Below are 11015 nucleotides of genomic sequence, written 5' to 3'. Positions count from 1 at the left end.
ATTACGAATCTAAGCTCAAGTATTTATCGAAGGCAGTTTGTGTTTGGCTGTAATGTTTTCTCCTGCACCGAACACTGTGTTGTTCTTCACTGTAAAGACTAACCTGACGGCCGAATGTGAAATTCCCAGCAAGCCGAGAGCCTAACGCTCTCATTAGAATGTACAGAGCAAGCGAGAAAACCATGTGTGGCTGCTCTAAAAATAAACAATCACAAGCCAGGAAAATCATATTCATGGGGCTTCCAGCGGGAATGCTAGTAGATCCCAACAGAATTACCGTGATTTTGCATCGTTTCATATTAGTTAATAAATCAAAAACACAAGAAAAAATGTCAGTGGTTTGTGATCATTATTTTTTCTGTAAGTGAAAAGCACAGAAGTAAAAACAAAATAAATATGCATAAGACCAAGGTGCCATCATTGGTAATAAAACCTGCAAATCTATTTGTGACCCTGGAGCACATAACCTAAGTAGCACTGGTATATTTGTAGCAATAGCCAACAATACATTGTATGGGTCAAAATTATCCATTTTTCTTTTGTGCCAAAAATCATTAGGACATTAAGTAAAGATCATGTTCCATGAAGATATTTTGTAAATTTCCTACTGTAAATATATCAAAACTTCATTTTTGATTAGTAATATGCATTGCTAAGAACTTCATTTGGACAACTTTAAAGATGATTTTCTCAATATTTTGATTTTTTTGCACCCTCAGATTCCAGATTTTCAAATAGTTGTATCTCGGCCAAATATTGTTCTATCCTCACAAACCATACATCAATGGAAAGCTATTTATTCAGCTTTCAGATGATGTATAAATCTCAATTTTGAAAAATTGACACTTGTGACTGGTTTCGTGCTCCATGGTCACATTTATCAGTTGTGTCCCTGATAGCACACGCACATCACGGAGACGTCTATTTGACGTCTGCATTACATCTGCAAGACGTATTTTTTAGTGTTTGCTCATCTGCAATACGTCTATAGGACGTTTCCTATCAGATGTCAAATAGATGTTTATTAGATGCCTTTAAGATGTTTATGATTTAGAATGTGTGTAAAACTGACGTCTGTACACAGCAGATGCTTTCCAGATCAAGAGATCTTTAACAGACATCTTGCAGACGTACGTGTGCTATCTTTTAACAGACATCTGCAATTGCAGATAGTACATTGCAGACGAGCAAACACTCTAAAAATACGTCTTGCAGACGTCTCCGTGATGTACGTGTGCTATCAGGGAAAGGCACGCGTGGCGCTCGTCAGTCCCTCAGCCTCTATTTGCCATTGGTAAGACTGGAATGATCAACTTTCTGGTTATCCATCATTTTAATGGTTTTCTCCGCATTGTCCATGTTCCTGATGAGGGTCTCGAGGCGCCTCTTGATCTTCTTCTGGTCCTCCAGGGCGCAGCTGATCACGACGCTCTGAAACTTCTGATCCAGAGGCACAGGAGGCGCGTCGGTCACACACGCGGCGTGAAGGGCCTGCAGACGCTTTCTGGCCTCCTCCATGTCCTCCAGCACTTTCCCAGCGATCTCGTCGATAATGGCCGTGGCTTTCTTCAAGGCCTCTTCCTGCTGGTCGTTTCGGATCGTATCCACTGAAATGCTCACCGTTAACGTCCTGCCCAGGAGTCTCGAGGCGGTCAGAGAGAGCTCTTCCCTTTCCCCTGAAATAAAAGTTGAAATGATGTTTATATGTTTTCCATTACAACGGTGGTCACGCAGCACGGAAGGCGTACCGTCACAAACGCTCCTCATTTCCTGACTGTTTCGTATGGACTGGATCATCTCAATCAAGCACTCTCTCTCCTGCTCCATAGCAGTGGCTTCCTCGCGAAGAGCCTCCACCCTGAGAGAGATTTACTGAGATCATTTCACTCCAGATACAGCCCTGAAAACTCGCTTGCATAGTCAATTATGAAACTCAAGGCAATGAAAAACACCCAGCAACAAAAATGTACACGCTAGCATGCAAATAAACAACTGTTTTGGCTGTAATTTGCAGCTGTCCTAAAAAACAAGTCAATGTAATCTTATGTATGCTAGTGTGGTTTTATTGTGTATTGTTAACCATGACTCTTAACATTTTAGTTTAGAGGGCATGATCCATTAAAATTCTTAATTTAAGAAGTGTTTGAACTCCACAATAAACCAATTCAACTATATATATAGTTCTTATAGACGTGCATGTGAGAACAATCCTATTTGAAAATGCTATATTCATGTCATGTTTTGCATTTATTCAAAATGCATTACAAGAAATTTGAGGAACACGGTGAAATAATCACAAAACCTATTTTTTCTTCCACAAATGCACATTTAGACTGATACTATGCACGTTCTAAACAGAACTGTTTGTATTTACAGTGTTCTGAAAACTTAAGATACTCGATAAGCAAATGCATTCACTTTGCACGAGGCAAGACTTATGGATCTTCCTGGGTTTAGTCTGTACCGATCAGACAATCAATATCCCAAGTTACCTCATCTCAAGCTGATCCAGACTTTCCAGTAACTGTCCGGACCGGTCCGCCATCGAAAGCGTTCGGGTGAATTTGCCTTTAGATGCATCGTTCATTTTAGCGTTAATTTTCGCTTGTGCCATAGCTGCTGCTAGTCGCGTTAATGAATTAATTGACGGGTGCAGTGAACCGTATAGGATATATTCGGAGCAGACCACCCGAGCACTATAGCGACGTCCGGTCCGCCAATGACTCGTTCACTCTTTTAATGACTCGGTCGAATCGATTCGCACAGCGTTTGCAAATCTCCGAACTGTACTGTAAAGTGGGTGACGACACGTTGAGCTATAAACATTCAACACAATCATTTTCAAACTTGAGACATTTATCTGGCACAAAAGATAGCCAGTGCTGTAGACAGTGACAGCGTCAAACGGCACACACTTACACGTAGTAGCCGAATCCTTAATAATTTTAAAGTGAAGTGAGATATTTTAAAAGTGATAGTACTATGCAATAGTATATTACTAAATGTAATAATTTATTTAATATCAAATTAAATATTTATGCAGCAACCCAGCATTACCCACGTAGCCAACTTTGTGTGATGATTCAAAAATTCACTGAATGGATCCGGTTCGTTTAAATGAACCGTCCAAAAGAACCGATTCGCTGAAATGAATCGGACTTCTCAGCGCTTATCGACCACGTTCTAGCGGTTTCCAGCGGTCTTGAATAACATCTCCAAACATGGGCTGGAACTTCCCTTGGTAATACACTCCTTCAGACACGAGTGGAGGAGTTCACCTCGGAGATTTCAAAGGAGGGTGGGATTCATTTCTAGGGTCAAGGGCCAAGATGACATCACAGAGAAGACAATAACCAGAACACAATGAGATTTCTCAGATGGGAACAGGCAAGATATGCTTTAATTGATTTCCTTTATCTAAACTTAAGAAAAGCACAGAACGAAAAGAAACAGGTTTAATCACTCCAGTGCATGAACGACATGATAAAAACACTCGAATTGTGTCTTCACTTATCAAAACTCCTGCAAGCTTCTTTTCAAGGCTTCTTCAAACTCTGCAAAAGGAGAATGCAAAAAATATATTTTTTAAAGTAACTTTTTTTTTAAACAAACGTCATATATATATATATATATATATATATATATATGTGTGGCATTCAGCCAGTGATTACTCAAAATATTGTGATGCAGTGACAACATTCAACATCTGTGCGGTTACACCCAAAACATACAAAAGCCAAAACACTGCACCATACATGTGCTCAAGAACCCTGCCTAAAATCCCATCTATTACAATAAATATCACACACAGCCTAAGCTCCATAAAATGAAACATACCTACAATGATAATACTCCATGCATGTAAAGCTGGCAAAATAATCATCGGATTAATGAATGAATAGCATACTCTCAATGAGCTGACATACTACAAAAATACAATACAGTCCCTACACTGTTCAGAAATAAGAGAAATATAAGATCTTTGTAGCAATATTACAAAAATATGTCAAGAATTATAAACGTATTACCAATATCCAGCTCTTTTGATTTCCTGGCCTCCTCTGCACTCAAAGTCAAAGCCAGTTTTATGTCCTGATCAAATTTATCTAAGGAGAAATATAAATAGGCAGGCACTTCAATGTTACGTTTCCATGCACTTAGCTGATTTGCTAATATTTATTTGAACCATCACAACACTAAATTGAAACATAACCTTGCAAATCTAAATTGAAATATTACTGAAATACCACTTCTAGACAAAATAAATAAAAAACACATAGGCCAAGGAAAGTCATGGAAGCTATGAAATACCATAGAAGGAAGTATGGGAATGATAAAACTCATTCAAATAATGAGACACGTGATTTTGTCCAGACTGGTAGTGTACATGTTAGTTTATTGCCGGAACTTGAAGGGATAATTGATCTATAATTCAGCTGGAGCCATCATTAAGGGGGAAAACAAGCCAATAACTTTATATCCACCCAGACACTAAATGCAAACCTCACCATTACTCTGAGGGAAGATCTCCTCTGCATTTATTATGCTGGCGGAGGCGGCCGGTTTCTTGTCTTGTGGAAAACCTACCATCACCATCTTGTGAAACGGTCACCTCTTTTTTAACATCAAGAATCCTTGAGGTAATGGCATTCTTTACATCTTGAAACTTCGCCACTGGAAAAAAAAACAATTACATTTTTATGTGTGTGTGTATGTATACATAGTTTTATCATTCCCATACTTCCTTCTATGGTATTTCATAGCTGAGGCGGCCGGTTTCTTGTCTGCGCCGCTGGGTTGGGAAGAAGTGCAAGGTTTTGACTGGCAGTGATGCTTGTGGTAATGTGAATGGAAACTGGGTATATCTTTGTGGCTCTGTGAGCAAACAGTGCACAGAACATCGAAACTCTTCTCATTGCCCTGGGTCTTGTGTGTCAGGAGGATGTGCGTCTTCATCTCGGCGTAGGTGGCCGTGTTTTTGTCGCACTGGCAACAGCAGTAACTGCATTTATTTTCGGTGGCCAACTGTTTCATGCACTTTGTGAACACAGTTTTCCTTTCCTCCCTGGATTTCTCAGAGCCCATGCAAGGACAAAGTTGCCCAGGGCTTGTACTCGCTATTGGACTCTCAACGGTGTTTTCCATGGATGCTTGGGAATTATTCGGAGCCGCTTCCAAGCAGTAGTAATCTTGGCTGTGCAGACTGTTGTAGTGCTCCAGAAACTCTGCCTCGGTGTTGTACAGCATGCTATCGCACAGCCCGCAGAAGTAGCGCAGGACTATGTCGCCGGCGTGCTCATTGGCACAATGGCGCCGCAGGGTGGAGTCCTTGAAAAACTTCTGCGGACAGTGGCCACAGGCGAACCTCTGGAAACTGTGGCTGCTCAAATCACTGCAGTGTTTCCGCACCGCCGCCTCAGAGTCGAAGAGGTCTTCACACATCCGACAAAGCCAAGACTCTGCTTTGGGAAGCGAGATGAAAGAGGAAACCGTTTCGGTTTCCGCACTAGTGGACGGTTTGGGGGACATACTAGACGAGACGCAGTCGTCTGCCATGTCTTCTCTTTCCTGGTAGTAGCTGTGCCCTCTGTGGCTTACGCCAACATGGGCCATGATGTCTTCCATCCTCGGCATCTCCACCTTGCACTGTCTACAGTGGAAGAGGAAGTTGGTCAAATGAGCACCACCATGGAAGCGGCTCATGTGCAAGCGCGCTATAGACGACTCGCCCATTATCTTGCCACAGACTGCACATTTGTGAAAGATCTGATTGGCGGCTTGGAGGTGTTTTCTTGCTTGATCCTCCTCTGTGAAGCGTAGGCCGCACTCACAGAACCAGGCGAGCTGTGACCGTTTTCTTGGTTCAGCTTGGGAATCTAAGCTGGCCAGTCTTTTTCGTTTAGCTGAAGGCCCGTCTGAATCGCTCCCACATGCCATGGCGTTCTGAGCGAGTTGGATTTCACAGTAGTTGCTGTAGTACAGAAGGGCCCTGTCCATGCTGCGCACACTCTTCACCTCATGTTTCAGGAGCTCTTTGTGCTCCTCCATCTGACTCAAGCTAAAAAAAGGTTTGGGGCATGAGGAGCAATGACCCATGACCGCCATCGTCCTCATGATGTCAGCCACGCTTTGATCGGCACTGACAATAGCGCAGCCATAATTGCAGTGCACACTGGGAAAAAGAAAAAAAAAGAACAAAATAGTTAGTGCACGATAAAAAAATGGACCCCGTGTATCCAAGCACGTGATGAGAAAACGTGTATAAATCACGGCAGAAATACATTTACCGAAAATGTTCTTCGATGCAAACAAACAAAAACGTGATTGGATAACTGGATGAACCAGTGAAATGATCTCATTGCACACCATCTCAAACATTGTTTTAAAAATTCGGAGTTACCTTCGTGAAAGTGTCATCAACATTTTTTTTTATAATTTGCATATTAAGATGGTGTTCCCAAACATCATCCGCCTCCAAATGCAAGATGACATGACAGTTTACTGTTTCTTCTGCATGCTCCGAGGTGCAAATAATTTATGTATGAAAAAAGGACACACGTTTCACCAGTTTTAAAATCTTTCATTTTTATTGTTACTTTGTGCCAGTTTGTGCATAGTATGCATGCGTGACCTACACGTACAAAATATGCAGGTTACAAAAACGGCCCATGCACGTACCATTATGACGATGGATTTTGTGTCACTTGCACTGTATGCCGACCCTCTGTAAAAATCGAAGTATATTTTGGGCTTTAAAGAAAGTGGGTCACCCCCACATGGTGGCTGCCATGTTGACATCACATGACCTCAAATATACTACACAGCAGTCGTCAATGATTCTCACTTACAATATAGGGCTATTCCCACTTCTAATCTGTTAAGCCAGGGTTGTTCTTTATTTGTTATACAAGAAAAACTCATGCAATAACCAAGGCAGGCATTGTTTCTTCAATAAAACAAGAGCATTAATGTTAATATGGTTACAAATTGGTATACGTTTCATTAATCCTGGAAACAAACCCCTTAATTTTCCAAATATTTTGTCTTTGCGCCTTTTTTTTTAACAGCAACTACATACAATATAACATTTTGGGGGACTACACTGCAGACTAAGTTGTAAACATTGTAAACCCTGGGTTAACGGTCTCCTGGGTTATCCATTTGCTTAATACTTTTCGGATCTTAAAATAAGCAGGGCAGTTCCAAAAGGGTCCTCGCACCATTGGTGCTTGAGCCATAAAAATGAGTGCACCTTTAACACGCATACACATGCATCATGTCAGATGGACTGAGAAAAGTAAAACTTAAATCTGAGAAACACCAATATAGACTTACTTGAAGTGTGCTCTTGCCTCCATATGCGAGGTGAGCACCTTAGCGCAGGCTGTGCATTTGACAGTGAAGGTAACGTCTTTACAGAGAGCGATTAACCGGTTCTTTGTGTAACGAGGGACTGGTATGGGTGTGCTTGGTTTTTTCTCTGAAAGTCAAGACATGACATTAAATGTTAAAGAGAAGGAAACAAACAGGAATTGTTCACAGAGACACAGGATGAACATTTTTTAATATGTATCAGCCAGTCCTAACAATACCACAAAACAGCTGGAAACAGTCTGATGAATGTGCAATTTGGATTTGATTGTTGAAGACCACACACCCCAGAGAGTGATGGACTGAGTGAAGTGTTTTTTTGCAGACATGTGCTCAAGGCATTCGTCCTTGGTGTTGAAGAGGAGGTAACAGGCAGGACATGCAAAGCATACAATCAGCTGATAGCTCTGGGAACGGCTGTGACCATCAGTTTCAGGGAAAGACACCTACAGATAACATCAAGCACAAGAGACAAAGGCATGGCTTACATGCCACATCATTTCCATAACAAGACAATGAAGTAAACACTTAGAGTGGTCATATTTTACTAAAGATCTTTTAAGATAAAGTGTTTTATCGTAGTTCTGGTCTTAAAGGAATAGCTCACCCAAAAATGAAACGTAACTCATCCTCAGGACATCCAAGACAGCAGATTTGGAGAAATTTAGTAATGCATCACTCCAGTCAATCAATTAATATCTTGTGAAGTAAAAAGCTGTGTGTTTTCAAGAAACAAAACCTTATTAAAGTGCTTTAACTTCATTATCAAAAGATCAGTCTATAATCCGTAATAACACTTTGTCCAGGGAAAAAGTCCATCTCCTGTTGTTGTCTCACATCAAAATCCAGCCACATATTTGTTAGGGGCCAGGCACCTATTATATCCGTTAGGTTTCTTCTGCTCTGGAAGTCTATGGCAGCCCATAGAACCCTTTGTCGGAAGGTTATGAATTTGGAGCATCCACCCCAAACTCTTTAGCGCCACCAACAGGTCAAATTTGCACTCATATTTTCGCTAATAACTTTTGAACCTGAAGGTTTAGAAGTAAAATTATTTTTGCCCTCTGATCCCTTGGCTCATGCCGAGTCGAATGCACACCAAAATATAAATTTCTATGGGACAAGTTTTTCGCAATTTTGAATTTTGCGAAAAATGTACTTTTTCCGAACTCGTCCAGACGGTTTGTCCGATTTTCACCAAAATTGGCTCAGATCATCTTCAGACAAAGTTGGCAAAAAGTTACCAAGCGATTTCCGATAGACCAAACTGTTCTCGTAATGCATGTTAACAAATTTGACTAAGTTTGTGCAAAAATGGACATGAGGCTATATTTCTGCAATGCTTTAGCAGATTCTGACCAAACTTGGCGTGTTATAATAAGCATGACCTGAGGGCACATGAGTAGTTTCGGCACAGTGCCTCCAACAGGTCAAAGATATAAAAAAATGACATTTCTGCATATAACTTCTGACCAGTTTAGCCAAAATCAAAGCGGCATACCGAATTGAACGATACCTAATTTTCCTATGCCTGCCTTTTTGGCCGTTGACCATTTTGATTTTAGTAGTAAAATACTGTATCAACAGATGTTTTAACAGGGTTCTCCAGCCCTCCTCCTGCAGAGCTACCATACTGCAGAGTTCAGCTTCAACCCTGAACACCTGAACCAGCTAATCAAGGTGTTTAGTCTACTTAATTACAGACAGGTGTGTTGAAGCGGAGTTGGTACTTTACAGTGTTTACCGAGTCATTACAGACAGCTCCTTAGCTCTTCATTTTACTAGTGATGGGAAAATGAAGCTTTGTGAAGCACCGAGGCTTTCCCCTCAACTGTATCGTAAAAAGGTTCATTACTCGAAGATTTTCAAGACAGTGCACACTAACGACATCTTGTGGTCAAAAGGTGGAAAAAGCTGCCTTTGCGTCCCAGACAACCCAGCCATTTTTGGACGGTTTCAGATAATAAATTAGTTTGTGCTATGAAAACCTGTATAAAGCAAATAAAATATGAAGTCTATATAAATAAGTCTTCATGTCAGTCACTGTATTACACAATATGAATAAATGAGTCTGTGAATAAATTTGAGGAAAAAATAGGCAAGGCTGTATGATCAAAATAACGGAAGATTATCATAGACGATTGGTTAGTTAAAGTGTCTGTGAACCAGGAATTAATACAAAATTATCATGCAGAAAACTACACATGCAAATATTTATTTGTATTATGATTTATTCTTTTCAAAGTGAGTGACACCTGAAACTGCGCAAGTGGTTCGTGTTATTTGAATCAGAATACGAAGCAGTCACGTGGTTGTGTGCGAAAACGAAGCTTCGAACGTCACATCACTAATAATTTTGACCTCTGTACGATGTATGATCAATAATGGGGAAAAAAATTAATAAATCCCATAATGTACGATAATTTCATAATTTTATGACAATTCAAATGATGGTAGTCGTAGTCATAGAGCCTCTATATTCATACACGAAATCGGCTCATTACAGACACTCTAAATGAGCTCATGCACACCTCAGAGTGTGTTAAGAATGCATGAGGATGCCCTGCTTTAAGTGCACTATGTTAGGGTGACCATACGTGCCATTTTCCCAGGACGCGACCTGGCCAGGATTTCTATATTGCCTAAAATATCTAGGTTTTGGCTTTGTTTGCATGTGCAGACCGATTGGTGTATGACATCGGTTCCTTATGTTTTCGAAACGCTCTCGAGATACTTTGAATCAAAGCAATATAGAAATCCTGGCCAGGACGCGTCCGGGAAAAATGGCACGTAAGGTCACCCTAATATAAATCATCACGACAGAGCAATGTTGCCAATTGTCATGGCCCATTTCTAGGTTTAGTGATCAAATGTGCAGTCCAGTGACAGTTGCTGCTTGTCAAAGTATATACTCATTGTGTTAGAAATCCATTAGGATCAAACTCTTTAGGGCTGTTTTTCCTCTGCTCCGGGTGTGTGTTCACGGGGTGTGTGTGTGTGCACTTTGGATGGGATAAATGCAGAGCACTAATTCCGGCATGTCACTACACTAACGACATCTTGTGGTCAAAAGGTGGAAAAAGCTGCCTTTGCGTCCCAAACAACCCAGCCATTTTTGGACGGTTTCAGATAATAAATTAGTTTGTGCTATGAAAACCTGTATAAAGCAAATAAAATATGAAGTCTATATAAATAAGTCTTCATGTCAGTCACTGTATTACACAATATGAATAAATGAGTCTGTGAATAAATTTGAGGAAAAAATAGGCAAGGCTGTATGATCAAAATAACGGAAGATTATCATAGACGATTGGTTAGTTAAAGTGTCTGTGAACCAGGAATTAATACAAAATTATCATGCAGAAAACTACACATGCAAATATTTATTCGTATTATGATTTATTCTTTTCAAAGACGTGAGGGACACTTGAAACTGTGCAAGTGGTTCACGTTATTTGAATCAGAATACGAAGCATGGTTGTGTGCGAAAACGACGCTTCGGACGTCACAGATCACGTGGTTTTGGCAAAATAAATCAAGCTCCGGTACAGTGCTTCACTGTGAGATGTTTCATTTTTTTGATACAAGCTTCGAAGCCTCGGTGTCGAACGTCACATCACTTCCATTATCTATCCTTTACTAGA

The 11015-nt window shown here is 40.5% G+C and overlaps 2 protein-coding genes across 3 annotated transcripts in view; both read right to left on the bottom strand.

Moving 5' to 3' along the window:
* Positions 1–1192: 1192 nt before the first annotated feature.
* Positions 1193–2943, bottom strand: bag2 (BCL2 associated athanogene 2). 2 transcript variants are annotated; one of them, XM_016477150.1, is made up of 3 exons: positions 2493–2942; positions 1749–1858; positions 1195–1676 (listed from the first exon to the last, which is right to left on the bottom strand). In XM_016477150.1, exons 1-3 carry the CDS (start codon positions 2612–2614, stop codon positions 1282–1284), a joined length of 627 nt encoding a protein of 208 aa, XP_016332636.1. In that variant the 5' UTR covers positions 2615–2942; the 3' UTR covers positions 1195–1281. The 2 variants fall into 2 exon arrangements, with proteins under 2 accessions (XP_016332635.1, XP_016332636.1); XM_016477149.1 differs by having other exon boundaries at positions 1193–1858; positions 2493–2943.
* Positions 2944–3200: 257 nt separating this feature from the next.
* LOC107681028 (E3 SUMO-protein ligase ZNF451-like) overlaps positions 3201–11015 on the bottom strand; it is a 13909-nt gene continuing 6094 nt past the window's right edge. Inside the window, exons 8-14 of the mRNA XM_016477144.1 lie at positions 7658–7817; positions 7336–7480; positions 4758–6172; positions 4588–4674; positions 4029–4106; positions 3838–3867; positions 3201–3554 (exon numbers count right to left, since the gene is read on the bottom strand). Coding sequence (XP_016332630.1) covers positions 3514–3554; positions 3838–3867; positions 4029–4106; positions 4588–4674; positions 4758–6172; positions 7336–7480; positions 7658–7817 — 1956 coding nt within the window. The 3' untranslated portion in view covers positions 3201–3513. The remainder of the gene's footprint in view (positions 3555–3837; positions 3868–4028; positions 4107–4587; positions 4675–4757; positions 6173–7335; positions 7481–7657; positions 7818–11015) is intronic.

This window comes from Sinocyclocheilus anshuiensis, unplaced genomic scaffold, assembly GCF_001515605.1.
Source record: "Sinocyclocheilus anshuiensis isolate Anshui unplaced genomic scaffold, SAMN03320099.WGS_v1.1 scaffold1540, whole genome shotgun sequence".
Lineage (NCBI taxonomy): Eukaryota > Metazoa > Chordata > Actinopteri > Cypriniformes > Cyprinidae > Sinocyclocheilus > Sinocyclocheilus anshuiensis.
This window is presented reverse-complemented; position numbering and strand designations above follow the sequence as displayed.

What these genes read in the sequence shown, in the direction of transcription:
- bag2 (XM_016477149.1), bottom strand. Translation starts at nt 2,614, where the DNA reads ATGGCACAAGCGAAAATTAACGCTAAAATGAACGATGCATCTAAAGGC. An exon ending in CTGGATCAGCTTGAGATGAG is followed by an intron (nt 1,859 to 2,492) that starts GTAACTTGGGAT and finishes AATCTCTCTCAG; the next exon opens with GGTGGAGGCTCTTCGCGAGG.